The 16,180-nt window shown below is 38.3% G+C and overlaps 1 protein-coding gene across 1 annotated transcript in view; it reads right to left on the reverse strand.

Moving 5' to 3' along the window:
* CD96 (CD96 molecule) overlaps nucleotides 1-6,845 on the reverse strand; it is a 101,541-nt gene extending 94,696 nt beyond the window's left edge. The window contains exons 1-2 of the mRNA XM_012524558.4: nucleotides 6,577-6,845; nucleotides 4,325-4,681 (exon numbers count right to left, since the gene is read on the reverse strand). Of these exons, the coding sequence (XP_012380012.2) occupies nucleotides 4,325-4,681; nucleotides 6,577-6,637 (418 nt within the window). The 5' untranslated portion in view covers nucleotides 6,638-6,845. The remainder of the gene's footprint in view (nucleotides 1-4,324; nucleotides 4,682-6,576) is intronic.
* Nucleotides 6,846-16,180: the final 9,335 nt, after the last annotated feature.

Here is a 16,180-nt window from a genome sequence, read left to right on the forward strand (position 1 = left end):
AGATCTAGGCAAGGCTTATCAGTGCCTCTTAATATCATGCAAAGGGAGACAATTAGACAGTATGCACCTGTTGATGTACCTATCAACATTATCTATGAAGCACTCTTGCAACAAAACAGAAAACAAAAACAAAATCCTCTAACTGATTAAGTCTCTATAGCTAACCACAGAAGAACATAGAGATAAGCAAGAGCAAGGATGTGGGTAATTCTATAGGTCAAGTTATCTAATTTACTCAACAAATACATTGCAACAAATACATTGCAAGGATATAAGATAATCTTCATATTAAAAGAGATGTATCAAATAATCACAACATATGGAGTATATTTGGGTACTAATTTAAACAAATAAAACATAAAATGAAAAAATTATGAGATAATCAAGGACTGAATGGATATTTGATAATATTAAGGACATATTACAGTTTTTTAAGTCTGATAGTATTGTTTTAGCTGTTTTTTAAATAAGATCCTTATCTTTAAAAATTTATATTAAAATGAATAGTCTGTCTTGGATTTTCTTCAAGGTAATCTGAGAGAGGGGGCAGTAAATAAATGAAACAAGATTGACTGAGTTTGTAATTGTTAAAGTTGTGTAATTAGTATATGAGTGTTCCTTAAATGAGTCTATGTAATTTTGTATATGTTTGAAATTTTTCCTAATAATATTTAAGATTCTTTTTTTCATGAGTCATCTAAAATCATCTCAAATCCTGCCAGCTCTATTTTACACACTTGGAGAAAAACCAAACAATCCCTCTTTTCCCCAATCCACTGCAATTATCGCCTAATCCAAGAATTGTCAAACTATGGCCTGTGGGAAAATCTGGCTTGCTGCCTGTTTTTGTAACTAATGTGTTATATGAACACAGCCAGGCCAATTCATATACATACTGCCTGTGTTGTGTGCCACTGTATCCTTCCTGCTCAGCACTAGGAGCACTCAAAAATGTATTTGTTGACTAAGGAATAATGCAAGAATTTAAGGAAAACCAACATTGAGATTCAAGAACAGCTATCCCTCTAGACAGAGTAGTAGAACTTAGAACAACCATATCAGGATTATGTCGTTAAGATTTTATTGCTACTAATACTAGTACTTCTATTCCCACTACTATTCCTCCTCTTCCTCCTACCACTACTACTACTGCTTTAAATAATAATATTAATGGCCACCTAAGACTTTTGTTGTAATCCAGGAAATTAAAGCCATTGTTTACTCTTATAACTGATCCTAATATTTTCAAATTTTAAAATGCATTGAAGTCTTACAATCTGAAGCATTGTGGGATCAAGTAGCATTCACATAAAGGAAATTTGGATGGTTACAAAAACCTGAAGCTTCTCTTGGACTAACTCGAATGTCCATAACCTAGGAGGAAACCCTGTTGAGTGAAAATGAAAAAGAAACGAACACTAAACACTTTAATATGTTCTATCTTCATGCACAGCCTCAGAGCTCTAAAACACCCAGAGAGACAAAATATTGTGAAAAGAGAACGGAATCCCTTCTCACCTAGGCCCTCAGGAAACATGGGGACTGGAGTTGGACACACACTGTTTTGTGAACAGGCAAGGTAGGGAAATGACTTGGATGACAACAGAAAGTAAACAGGAAGATGTGATTTGCCCAATCATCTCTGCTCAACTTGGCATTTCCATATTTAGATTCTTATACAGCACTTCAATTTGCATTTGTTTATACATCTCATAAGTGTTTGCACTTCAGGAGAACTTTGCTAACCTAACTAGCTCAAAAACTTCAAGGAAGTTAGAAGAAAAGGCATTAATGGAAGGAGAAGAGAGAAGCTATCAGAAGGATAAAGGGGAAAATTTTGTGACATTGAGTGGGAACTTGATAGGGCTCTGGAATGACAACTGCCTCCTCTTAGTTAAGTGTCTACTCCTTTGCCTTCCACGAGGCTGACATTTTGGTCACTGTATGGAGAGGGACTGACCCCTCCCCCTTTTTGCTCTTTTCTATTTTGCTTCCATTGTGCTCAAATACATAACACCACAACCATTTCTCTAAGACTAAGGTCATTGCTTTTCATCTATCTAGTTGACCAAGAACAAAGTTAGAATCAGACAAGTGGGAATTTTCCTGACACAAAGGATATAGCCATGGCTTCTGACTCTCTAGTGATTTGCAGTTTTTAATAGGGACAAGTTTTGCTCACTTGGGCTGATTTTTAGTTTTGGATATGTGCTTTCTTGTAAGGCAATACCATTCTTCTTTCTGGATAACATACTGCCTCTTCTCCATTGCTGTCTTCATTTTGAGCCATACCATATCTTATTTCCTACAGGGTACAACAATCTATGTTGCCAATTCTCAATGGGGTAAAGGTTAGGTCCTTGGATATGTAATAGTAGGTTACTGATTTGGGCAGAAGGTTCAAAATCTATTTCTAAAGCCAAGGTTAATGTGACTTGAACTCTTGTGGTAGCAAAAGTCCTGTTAGATTCCAAATTAAGCTGATATAAGAGCACAGGAGGGCTCATTTTTAATAAGAATTGAGAAATAAAGTTCACTGATTATTATTATTATTACTGCTGACGAAAGCTAACATTTACCAAACTCTTACCCTTTGGCAAGAACTATGCTTAATGATTGACACAGACTATCTCATTTAATCATGAAAATAATCATACTTACAAAGAAGGCACTATTATTATTTATATTTATTATATAAGGAAACAAATGGAGACTTGAAATAACTTGCCAAAGATCACATACCAAGTAAGCGGCAGAGCCAACGTTCAAATCCAGGTTGCTTGACTCAAGTATGTATTGTTAAATATTGTTCTATATAGGTTTCCTTATTTCTCTCCATTTCACCCCTGCCCAACTTATCCTTAATTGAACTCAAGTCCTTTTATTTTTTCCCCCAAAAACCGCAATGAGAATAGAACATTATAAGGCAGTAATGGAAGGGATTCTGGTATATGTGTGTGGGCTGATGTGGTTTTGGAGCAGATACGATACAGAGCAGAAGACACAGAGAAGAGATAATAAATCTATACCTGTGGCTTATTCTGAGTAGCTCCCTGCCTCCTTTAGCATGGACTTCATGACCTAATTTTTGTATTTTGTGTGTGTGTGTGTTTTTCCCTTATATTGAGTCAGGCCATTTTGCCCCAGAATTAAAAACTTTCCATTTCCAGTGCATTTTCCATTTGTTAGCTTTCATTTCCATTCTTCATTAGTAGAAATGGAAAGCATTTACTTTAGTACCAAGTAATTTAGAATAGGTATTATATTGTCATTTTCTCGAAGGTTTCAGAGAACTTCTGTGACAGGCCCCAGGTGAAATGGCTAGAAAGTTGCCAGACCCTAAACCTAAGATTCTTGCTACCAAATGAAGGTCTCGAAAGAATGTGTGGTGTCAATATTATATGTCCAAAGCCTCTTTGATGCCTTCACCTGCCCTATATAGAACAAATGCAAAACCACATTCCTTAATACCCCACAAATCTGGTCCATCTCCTTTGCCTCCATCTCTGTAAATGGCACCACCATCCAGGTGTACATGCTTGACACTTGGATGTCATCTTCAACTTTTCCCTCTCCTATACCCTGTCTATTCCCAATCATATCTATTTTGTCACAAAGTATAAAACCTGTCCATTTCTTTCTATGTCTACCCAAACTACCATTCTCCTTTGGGCTACTGAGATAGTCTCCTTTTCCTTGTCATCTATCTTCACTTCATGCCTCATACTTTGGCTAGCATGATCTCTTTATAACACAAATACAATTGTGCTATAAATGTTATGCCATCCTTTTGTTGAAAATATTTCAATGCCTTCCCATAGCTCTTAGGATAAAAATAAAAGACGTTGAACATGACTGGCAAGGTCCAGCATGATCTGGTCCTTACCACTTCTCCAGCCTCATGCTTTACTCTCTGTGTAGCAGTCCCACTGTACTTTTCCCATTTCTTCAAATATGACAAAGTGCTTTGCACATGCGGCTCTGTCTCTCTAGATCACTTACAAACCCTTCACTTCCTAAATCATGTTCACATCTACTCATTTTGTGTTACTTCCTGATGGACAATTTTCCTGGTTTCTTTTCCATGCTCTTTTCTAAGACTGCTATTGCTTATATTATTAGCATTTATAGCTGCTGCAATTTTACCTTTATTTGTGAAGTTATGCGATCGATTTCTGTCTTTCTCAGTAGACAATAAATCTTCTTCCTCTGCAGTTGCATCTTAGCACCATACCTGACATGGTTGGCTCAAAATGCACACTTGTCAAATAGATGAGAATTCAAAGAAAGAAAGAGTTTCTTTCCCTCTACCAGTTATGCTTACCATTTGTCTGAATGAGAAGATTGTAGACTTTCCTCCAAATGCCCTCTGGATACAGAGTAAAGGTACACTCATACTTTCCACTGAGTGAAGAAGACAAATTCCTTAAGTGCAAAGTCCATTTTGACACATTCCCGGGAACTTCTGCAAATGCTACCAATGACTTACAGGGAATCTCACTGGCACAGTGGAAGCCGTGTTGGGGATGATAAAGGGCAACAAGGTCCGTGGTATTGGTAACCTTGGACCATTGCATCTGCACCAAGAAGCCATTTGCCTGTGTTTGGCAGGTCAGGTTGACATCAGAACCAGGTAGAGCATAAATGTCTTCTCCTGCATCAAATGTTTCTTCCCATACTCCTGCAAAGGAAGGATGCCAGCCATTAGGTTGCATGATTCATATTGAGCAATTCAATTAAAAATCCTGGTCTTTTCTATACAGAGAGGGCACAACCAAGGAGGTTTCTCCCAATCTGCCCTTATGGTAGAAGGAACCTTGTACATCATCCAAATAGAGATGCATGAGAGTCAATGCAAATGAGGAGCCACTTAGGAAAACTAGAAGAAATTATTGACTTCTGGGGATCTCTTTCTCTCTTTTGGTGTGTATACCCCATGCCCCAAAAATGAAGGCCTCTGATTACCTGTGAATGAATATTCTTACCTTTAATATAATAGGCTTTTCTTTCCTTTTTTGGTTATAAACCAACAGCTGCATGTAATATATAACTTGTGCTCTCTGAAATGTCAAAAATAGCTAATATTTGTATAGTAGGTTTTTTTACATGTTTATAAGAGGTTTTTACACATATTATCTTATTTAATCCTCCTCACACATCATAAGGGTGCTCTTGTTAACCCTCTTTACCAACAAGGAAACTGAGGCATAGAGAGATTAAGTGATTTGCTCAAAGTCAAACCTCCAGTAAGGGTGCATGAATTCAGTTGCCTACAGCCTGTCTGTTTTTCCATAACCTCCAACCTGCCTCCAAAATTCAGTTTGGTAGAATAGAATAAGAAATTTGATGTTTCATATACGAGAACCAAAAAGGCCTCCATCTCTTGTAGTTAGATGTCCTGTTGGGAGGAGGGAAGAAAACACCTCAGGTAGAGGTTCTACTAAAGATAAACTGTTGGCCATTACTTTCTATAATCAACACTGAAATCGAAGATGTAAAAGAAGCAGTTCCGCCATCAGCTCTCTGAACAAATGGTTCAGGGCACTTAAAATATGTTAAACATTGAGTGTCTGACATGCAGGCTTTCAAAGGTATAGACCTCAGTTTTAAAATTAACAGGGAATACTCTTACAGAAATGATATATTATAGAGACAAAACCACTGGCCCTCACAAAGGGAAAAGATGAAAAGATCACAAGCAGCTAAGAAGAAGCAAGGTCTTCAAAGGTACTTGACAAATGGGAATTATTATACTTTTATGGATGCCAAAGTTTGGGTAGGCAGAGGTTAGCACCACAGTTTTATGTAGCTCCGAGTGAGCTATCCTGATAATATGCCTCTGATCCAGCCAACAGTATTATTTTCCAAAGTCTCCTTTGATTTAAAAATTCTCCTTAAAATCTTTGGTGTTGTATCTGAAAAGCACAGTTAATTCTTAAGATGCTCAGACTCACTGTAATACCCATATGCTATGGAATGCAGAACTAATCTTTCTACCTTCTATTTTTAAATAAGCCCTTTAGGCATAGGCTCCCATTATCAGAAGGACTCCACTTTGTCTCCCAGGTCCACAGCTACCTCATTAAAATTCAACATATGTTCAACTCCCCAAGACCTTAGTATTTGGAGGAGAGATGCTTGTGATATTGAAAAGAAAAAGGATATTTGTGAGAGAAGAAAAAGTTGAGCAAGAATCTGTGAGTGTTGGTGACTTTGCGACTTAATTTTAGTATTCTGGAGTTGTTCTAACTACCTTTTGGACAGCATTTCATTTCCAGGAAGCATAATTTCCCAATTACTCCAGAGATCCTTTTAGGAAGGAAATGGGTGAAAATGCCTCAGAGCAGTGGAACAAACCATCCACTGCCTGCTTGTTTTTAATGCTCATTAGTAATCATTTCTAGACTCGAATATCTCTCCGTTAGCTGCCGCTTAAATACATAACAGAAAATCTTAGTAATGATCTCCTCTTTGGTGATCAATTTCAGCAGCAGTCACAAGGCATTTTAAATGAACAGAGGCCCTATTTGCCCCAAAGCAGCCGATTTGACAAGAAAGGACAACTGGAAGCCTTACCCCCAACAAAATATATCTGGATGATGGAGTAGACAGCACAGTAAGTCCATTTTTTCTCCATAGTCTTCTGAGGGCCTCACACCAGCATTTCCATAATGATTACAGAAATCAATTGATGTCTTTAACTAGGCAAACTCCAGCAACTCAATTTGCGTTAAAAGAAAAAGGCAAAAAAAAACCCCAAAAAACAAATAATAAAACCAAATCTACCGCACGCCTGGTTCTGTTTATCACTTGGCCAGGCCCCAGGAAATGAAACGTAGACAGGAAAGTAATGTGGTTCAGGGCTAAGTATAACCTTCAACAGAACAATGTGCTCTCTGAAATCTTGTACATCACCTGCCTTAAAAGGCTTTTCAGTACCCAAAGATCCTCCTGTTCTGCAGCTCTGTCAGTCAAGCTGCTTCTAAAATCTAAACAAAGGAAATCATGCATAGCAATGCACACATATGCTTTTATACATTTCTTTTCAAGAACACAAAGTCATTTCACAAATGTGAGCTTGGTACCTTTCATAATAGCTTCTCTTTTCAGTTTTAAAATATGTTCTCTTTTCAGAATGGCTCCAGCATGTAAGAACAAAGAATTAACACATTTGATTTTAATAAAATCTGAAAGTAACAGAGTAGCATTAGTTATCAAACTGAATTTCATTTTCTCCCCTCTTTCAGGGAAACCCACATTTTCTGGAAGTGGAGACGTGAGGGAGAGGCTCGTCTCTCTTAGGCAGAAGGCCAAATAGGGAAAACTTGCACTCTGCTGGCTAGAGGTCTCCTTTGGTGATTGCAGAAGAGTTTGTGCCTCAAAGAATCCAAAGACAGAGGAGCTCCCACTTTAGCCAGCTTCCAGGCCTGTCGCACCCAGTTACACACACTGAGGGTTGGGGCTGGGCTGCAGGAGGTGGCTCCTTGGTAAAACCTTCTGATTATTTGTGTAAGTACCTGATGGTCATTCTTGATATGACTATCTTGGTTTTCCAACTTGGGATAAAATAGGCTGCTACTTACGCTTTGATATTAAGAAAACAAACTTTATCCCAAAGACCGCAGAATAAGTATAATGGACAAAAATAAAAATAAATGGGGAAGTGGCTGTGATTCAATCAGTTGGGCTCCCATCTACCATGGGTTCGTGTCCCAGGCCTCCTTGTAAAGGCAAGCTTGCCCGCACGCTGCAGAGCTCCGCCCGGCCCACAGACACTGCAGAGTGCCACTTGGCCCACAAGCACTGCAGAAAGCCGACTCAGCAAGGTGACGCAACCTAAATAAATAAATAGATAAATAAATGTACATGTCTACATACAACCATATGAATGATTAATGAAACATTCTATAATCCCATGATCCTAATCTCACTACAATATAGGCACCACTCAGTAAGTATAAAGGAAAATGATAAGGTTCACTTGTGATCCTTAGGCAGTAACTTTGGAGGCCAGGTAGAGATAATTTTGTCCACGTTATCATCATTTATATATAGATCCCTCTTGTGCCAGGGATTGTGGGGAATGTGGATGATGCTAAACCATGAGGTAAGAGTCCTTGCCATTAAGGAGATTACAATTCAGTGGGAGGACAGAGATCTCCGTGAGATGAAACAAGGACTACTGTCTTCCTGGGTGTTCAGCCTACCAATTTTCTTACAATGGCAAAAGTCATAATGATTGTCATGCTTATTTATTATTACTCAGTTAATAGCATATTACTCAGTTAATAGCATATAATAGTATATTGTGTCTCCCCAAAAGATGTTTATGTTTTAACCCCCAATAGCTCAGAATGTGCCTTTATTTGGAAAAGGGATATTGTGAGTGAAATGAGTTCAGAGGAAGTCATATTGGAGAAGGTGGTGCCCTTATTCCAAATAGGAGACGAGACACAGACACACAAGGAGCAAAGACCATCTGAAGTCAGAGGCAGAGGTTGGAAGGATGCACTACAAGCCACGGAACACCAAGGACTGCCAGCAAACACCAGAAGCTAGAAAAAGCAAGGAAGGATTCTCTCCCATGGGTTTCAGAGGGGGCATGGCTCTGTTGACACCTTGATTTTGAACTTGATTTTGAACTGGAGGCAATACGTTTCTGTTGTTTTGAGCCACCCAGTTTCTGGCACTTCATTATAGCAGTCCTAGAAAACTAAGATACGGTGTTTTCTTCAAAAGCCAAAAGATGGAGTTACTTATTTCCTTAGCCCTGGGCTCCTCTGCCCTTTGTCCATCCCTCTAAGTTCAGATCACTGGTGGTGCTGGGGCTGGTGATGCTGACAGTGACATGTTCAGGGAAAGCTGCGGAGCTAAAAGTCAATCAGTTCCTTGAATGAAAGGCAGGAAGAGATATCACTGCTCTCAGCACCTTCATCTCTTCCGCTTTCCCCAGGAAATTCTACTAAATAAAGAGATGGAGCATAGTGGTAAAACAGGGTGGGGGGTACACCAGGAAGATCCTGACCAGTAGGCTGGTGTCCCTATTAAAGTGGTATATATTTCAAATTTGGAGAAGGGATACAGTTACTTGACTCCATTCCTCACATTTTGGGGAAACGAATTAAAATCTAAGTTTATTGGTTTCCCTAAGAATGACAATCTCCCTGCACTCCTTGCTGCCCCAACAAGTATTTAGAATTCTCCTGTCTCTTGTTTTAAAGTGAAGAAACTCTTAGAAAAAGGAAGTTCTCAAATGGAAAAAGAGAAATTTCTATATATTTTCCAGAGCTGAAGACCCCCTTTCAAAAATCCTTGCCTACAGTTGGGGTTGGCCTAAGACCTCTGTTGGAGCTGTTGGGCAAAGCTGCTCTCGCGGGCTGTTGTTCAGGGTCTGGTTCCTGGGAGAGCATGAGGAAGGGCCTCATGCTTAAAGACCTCCGTGGCTGGGGTCATCATATTTGACTAGTTTTCCTTTGAAAGAAGAAAAATTTTCAGACACCCACAGAATATTAATTGAACATACCTGTGTCCTACAGCCATGAGGGCAGGTGGCAGTACCTCCATGGCCATTTGTGTGCAGCAGGTGGCAGCAACGCCCTTCAGACCAGCCCTGGGATTCCAGGTAATGGGAATTGCCCCCATTGCTTTCCAATCCCCGTAATATTTTCTAAAAGCCCTTTAGGCATGGGAATAGGTATTCTCTATACTTAAAAATAACTGTTTTATGAAAGTCATGTCAATCTCTTCTGTTATCTTCCCTGCTCACCAAATCCCAATTGCACAGCATTTCTTCTGCCTTAGATTATAGTCTCCTGCATATAAAGAGAAAACAGAAGCAGTTGGATTCACACACAAAAAGAAATCTTGAATTTCTTGAACTTCAGAAGCAAATTCAGTTATTTACAAAGGGAAGCCAGGGCACACATTATTTCTGCTTAAGGCAAGCCAAGATTGTGTGTTTCGGACAAACTTTTCAAATGCCACCCTTAATGAGAAAAGGACATTTTCAGAAAAAGGAAGTTGAGCAAGAGGTAACTTACTTTTGTGGTTTTCATAGTGGTTAACTCAAATATTACTGATTAGTCTTGGACTTTATTCTTTAACCACTAACATTTTTAACGTAAAAATGCAGTCATACTTCTGCACACAGTTTCCTCCCAATGTGCTTAGAAAATATGATGCTAATTCTTCAATTAATAAAAAAATGTTTATTGAGGACTGTCTCTTAAAGGATTACTAAAAAAGCATAGTTCTAGGTGATTTTAAAATACAAAAGATAAAGCAAGGCCCTTGCTCTTAAAATACATGTCATTTGGCAAGGGAGAAAGCAGACACTTTTACTGAAAGAGTCAAATACCTAAAGCACGGAACCTAGTGAGTAGGTAGCATAGGATTTTGGCTTACATTGTAGACATTAGCCTGTTAGAAACAACGAGATACGTCTTTCTTGGCTGAGGAAAGGTAAGAGCCAACACTTGGCAGAGAGGAAGATCAAGGCAGATTCAGGGAACTGCAAGTCAGTTTTCTTCTAGCGGAGTAGAGGTTTTGTGGGGGGACTTGAGGCAGATAAGGCTCTCTAAGAGGTAGGCTTAGAATGTGGAGGGCTTTGAAATGTAGAATAAAGATTGTACATAAAAAATAAAGATCTTTTCTTCATGTCAGAGAGTTATAGATTTTTTGACAGAAGAGTAACATATTTAAAGAAAAATGTTACAAGGAAGAATTAGGGGGAATTATACAGGTTGAAGGAAAGAAGGGAGAAAAGGAAAGGAGAAGGCCTGTTAAAGAGTTTTCTATTTCTTTAGACACCTTGGGATGAAAGCCTGTTCACTGGTGGTAGTAATAGAGAAGTGTAATCAGAGCATGAAATTCAAAGAAAAAGCAGGTGTGGCTTCCTGTCCAAATGGATATGGGGTCAAAATCCCCTCTGAAGTTTCAGGCCTCAAAATTGGGAGAAAGGAAAGGCTGTCCCAGAACTAGATTCTTGCTGGAAGAGTCACCCAACCAGGGAGCATTTGTCAAAGGGTGGGTAAAGGATGCTGACCTAGGAATGAAGTTTTCACTGGGAGAGAAGGATAGAGTATCAGGTTATAGCCTTCATGAGACTAGAGCTCTTCATTTTGGTTTTCACTCAAATAATATGTATGAGTTTTTAAAAATTACCTTTGAATGAAAGAGAAAGAATTTCATGAGGCTTTTAACATGGCAATGGTGGTTTTATCACCACCTTTTCCATGATGCTAATTCCATCCATGAAACACTGATTTTAGTTTTATACATTTCTCCAATCATGAAATCCTTTTCTGTTCATGGCAAGAAAAATTTAAAATCATAATAAAGAAAATAAAAATCAGCTGTAATCCTAACTACTTAAGAACAAAAATCCTTATAGTTTGTTTTATATCTTTATATAATTTCACATAAATATGTATATATGAACAAAAATTGATTTGTACTATATGCACTCATTTGCAATTTGCACTTTTTAAAACATCATTATATATTGTAGTAAATTGAACTATGTACTCTAGAAGAAAACAAGTTCTTAATCTATTCATGTGGGAGTGAACCCATCGTAAGAAGGACCTTTTAGAGATGTTAATTTTAGTTAAGGTGTGGACAACCCAGTTAGGATGAGGCTTAATGCTGTTATTGGAGGCCTTAATAGAAAAGGCCACAGAGAGAAAGCTTCAAGAAGCCTGAAATCAATGGAACTAGGAAGAGAAAGGAGAGGACATTGCCAGGTAACAGAAACTCAATGGATCCCCAGTATCACTGGCTGTTACCCCCAGAATACCACAGGCTTTGGAGAAAAACCATTGCTTGCTGATACCTCGATTTTGGACTTCTAGCCTCAAAATGATGAGCAATTAAATATTGCATGGTATTTGTTTTAGAAGCTGGGAAACTAAAATATCCTGTTAGAAAAATATCCACTTCTTCCTTTTAAAATAATTGCAATTGTTTTATTGTAGGGATGTGCATAAAAATCATTTTTAAATAAGAAAAATATAAAATTTCCACTTAATGTTTTACTTTCAGAAGTAGAATTATAAAATTCATTGATAATTGTAGTCATTTCTGAATACTCCATTTCAATGACAAGCTGAAACAAAGAGAATGAGGAGAGAGAGAAAGAAAGAGAAGGAGATGATCTAATTTCTCCAAAGTCTTGGGAAGCTAAGATTGACTTCATCAATGACTCAATAACATTGACTATTCTTTTTAAGAAACACATTTAAGAAATCATTAATATTTTTAAGGGTTAACATGGGCAGAATAAGAAAAAATATTTTAAATTCAATCTTTTACCTGGTTTCAAAGCACAGAATTTTAAAAAACCGACCCTTCTCATTCAGTAGGGAAAAAAAGAACACCTTCAAAAATTGAGAAATATTGCAGTTGATGTTTAGAACTCAGGGCATCAGAGAGCGGAGCTCTTGAGGGCTCTAGAGACATCTATAGGCAGAAGAGACAATCTCTGGAATTTGGCACCCTGTCAGTGGGACTTAGTTTGGAATATATGCTTCCCAGTGTAACAGAGTTAGACTCATTTATAATTTCCCTGCACCTGGCTCTTCTACTCCTTTTATCTGAACCTATAATTAGCACTATACTTGCTAAGTATATGTCCCAGAGACTTAAATCTTTGGTCTGTGCTGATGCTGGTTGAGTCCTAAATCTCAGCAGATTTACAATACCTACTCTCCAGTTCATTGGAATCATCCAGAACAACTAACCAAAAGGTGATGATGGACTACAACCATTCCAAAAAGAAAAAAAGTATCTATGCAGAGAGCATCTGCAACTGTAAGCAAGACTATTCTATCCATGTGTCCCATGGGATCTAAGCCTCTCTCAATTAGAAACAGAGTGGGCATTATGATCCCAAATCCTTAAGATAGAGGAATGAACAAACATAAGAGGAGAATGCAACTATGGACTTATTATTTTAGCAATGGAAGAACTTGTATCATTGATATAAAGGCAGTGGCCACCAGAGGTTCTGAGGGGAGGGAAGGGGAAGAATAGGTATAATATGGGGACATTTTGGGGACATTGGAATTTGTCCTGCCTGACATTGCAGATACAGACCATTATACATTTTGTCAAAACCTATAAAATTGTGCAGGGCAAAGTATAAATTATAATGTAAACTACAGCCTGTGGTTAGTAGCAATGCTACAATATGTGTTCATCAAAAGTAACAGATGTACCACACTAATGAAAGATGTTGTTAATGAGGGAAAATATGGGGGTCGGGTGGGGTGTATGGGAATCCCCTTTGTTTTTGATGCAACATTTATGGAATCTAAAGCTTCTTTAAAAGTAATAATAAAAAAAGACAGGATGGTATACAATACACATACTGTAGTCATTTTCTGGACTGATACAAAAATATTTTTATTTACAGACATTGTATTTTTACAACTATAGAGTCACTTAGAGATACAATGTATCTATACTTGGTGACTATAATAGGATAAGTAAATTCAACCAAGGTCTGGAGGATCTGACTTTTGGCCAATAATTTCCCCCCTTTATTCAATAATTTCCTTTAAATGGAATTTTGAGTTTGAGAGCAAGAGAGAGAGAGACTGTGTGTGTAATTTCCATTGTATAATATATTATACCACTTTCATATTTGTTACTTTTAGTAACTGTGTAGTTCAATATGACCTTGATTAAATAATGTATCAGGGAATAGGAGATTCTGATTAATAGTATTTCCCAAGCCACAGAGCTAAACCAAATTCCTTTTCTGGGACTGAAGGAGGTATGGGAGGGCAAATGGCTGGAGTAGAATTGAAAGTTAATCCTGTGACAGAACATCTTTCAAAATATATTGTTTCAGGTTTCTGGTACAATGAAATCCTTGTAGTGACTATTATTTTATTTTTATTTGGTGATTGAGGATCTTACAGAGACCTGATACATTGTTCTGAACCTCAGTCCCTGGGGTAGACAATATAGAGGACAGCTGCATGTGAAAACGTAGTTCTGTACTCAAAAAGAATTCTAACTTTTTAAAGATTTCCCTCTTTTGTAGAAGAGTCAACAACAGGCATGCCATGCACACACACAACATAGATATTTGATGCCCAGTCCCATAGAATGTTAGAAACAGAAGGAATTGTATAGATCATCTAGTAGACAGGGCCCTTCATTTTAGAGGTGAAGAGACTGAGTCCTTGAAGTGTAAAAGTGTCTTGCTTACGGTCAACGAGCTTGTCACAGAGTTTCCTGTACTGATTGTTACAAAGAGTCACACTTTACACTATTAAGCTATTCATTGGGCTTGGTAACTTATTCAACGTTTAAACCAATGAGTCTTCAAATTAAACTGCAAATTGTCTCTAATATCTTGACAAGTAAGAGACAATCTAGAAATCATACATTAAAAAAATATCTCCATGGCATTTCTATGATATTAGAGAAAGCTCTACTAATCTGAACCTGTAAGTCTCAGAGGAAACAAGGGTGGGTAATTTATGTATATTTGTATATAGTTTTGAGACGTTTTTGAGTATTTGTTTATTTACTTGCTTGCTTTTAAATTTAATTTCCTGGAGGAAGTCTGGACCAACTCAGGGAGAAACCAGATGTAAGAAATGAAGATTAGTTTAGTTTTCCCATAAAGGAAGAAAATATTAGTGTAACCTGGCAGCCTCCTGCCTCAGTCTTCCACTCTCCGGTTAAACAGGAACAAAGGAAACCAGCTTAAGCCAGTCCTATAGGCAATAAAATGATGCCCAAGAAAGAACTAAGTCAATAACAATTCAGCACTAAATTCCATTCCTTATTTGGTAAAGGGGAGCAGGTAAAAACTAAAATGGTTGGAATGTGACGGGGGAAGCGGTTAATCGCAAACTTTTGCGTGGGAAAGTAGATCTTAGGTTGTAGCCTCTGAAGTATCCAGTCTATGGAGAAACAGAGGAAGGGCTTGCATGCTAAGCTTAGGGGTATAAATTGTGTGATTTTTCTTTGTTCGGGGCGCCAGCCACGTTTTCTGGTTGTGTGCCCCTTCTTGCAAGACTGAGAATAAATTTTTTCTTCTCCACAATTGGGTGAGCCTTATTTTCTTCAAGAAGATTTCTTTCTTACACCAGACACATTAGTTTTTCATTGATGGTATCAAATTAGCCTTACCAGGTGTTATTAACTCTGCATCAATTGTATTATATTCTCCCTGTTCTTTAGCCATTCATTATTTATTTTTTCTTTTGGTTTTGCTCAGCTCTGGCACTTCAGGTCTCCTACTTACAATTCCAAACATTTCTCTCTCTCTTTTCAGCCCCTTGTCTATCTCCAATACTCACAACCAGAAACTTCATAGGGAAGCTGCTTTAATTACCCAACACCTAGCTGGGAAGGCCACATTTTTGGGGAGCTAGATGATGATGGAAACAAATGAACAATGTGAAACACTGTTCTGTGGAGAGTTCTCTTAAACCAGTTAAGACCCTCAGAACTATTTTCTTAAATAAAATCATATGCCTTTGTTTCTTTGAGTATGTTAGAATCTACTTGGAATTGAAGTATTTGTGTCAGTCTCACAGTCTAACCATAGTTAAAGAACCACAGAGGGAAGTGGACTTGGCCCTGTGATTAGGGCATTCGTCTATCACATGGGAGGTCCACGGTTCAAACCCTGGGCCTCCTTGACCCGTGTGGAGCTGGCCCATGCGCAGCGCTGATGTGTGCAAGGAGTGCCCTGCCATTCAGGGGTGTCCCCTGCGTAGGGGAGCCCCGCATGCAAGGAGTACGCTTCATAAGGAGAGCCGCCCAGCACGAAAGAAAGTGCAGCCTGCCCAGGAGTGGTGCCACACACATGGAGAGCTGACACAACAAGACAATGCAACAAAAAGAAACACAGATTCCCATGCTGCTGACAACAACAGAAGGGGACAAAGAAGAACATGCAGCAAATAGACACAGAGAACAGACAACTGGGGGGGAGGAGGGGGAGAGGGGAAGGGGAAATAAATAAATAAAATAAATAAATCTTAAAAAAAAAAAGAAAGAACCCAGAATTTCAGGAAAATCAACCCCCTTATTTTAGAACTAAGGAATCTGGTGCCCAATGAAGGGAAATGATGAATCTGAAGTCACAATTATTTATCCCATAAATATTGGACTACAAAGCATTTGGCTTTACCTTGAACCATTGTTTTCCCCT

Source organism: Dasypus novemcinctus, chromosome 4 (genome assembly GCF_030445035.2).
Source record: "Dasypus novemcinctus isolate mDasNov1 chromosome 4, mDasNov1.1.hap2, whole genome shotgun sequence".
NCBI lineage: Eukaryota > Metazoa > Chordata > Mammalia > Cingulata > Dasypodidae > Dasypus > Dasypus novemcinctus.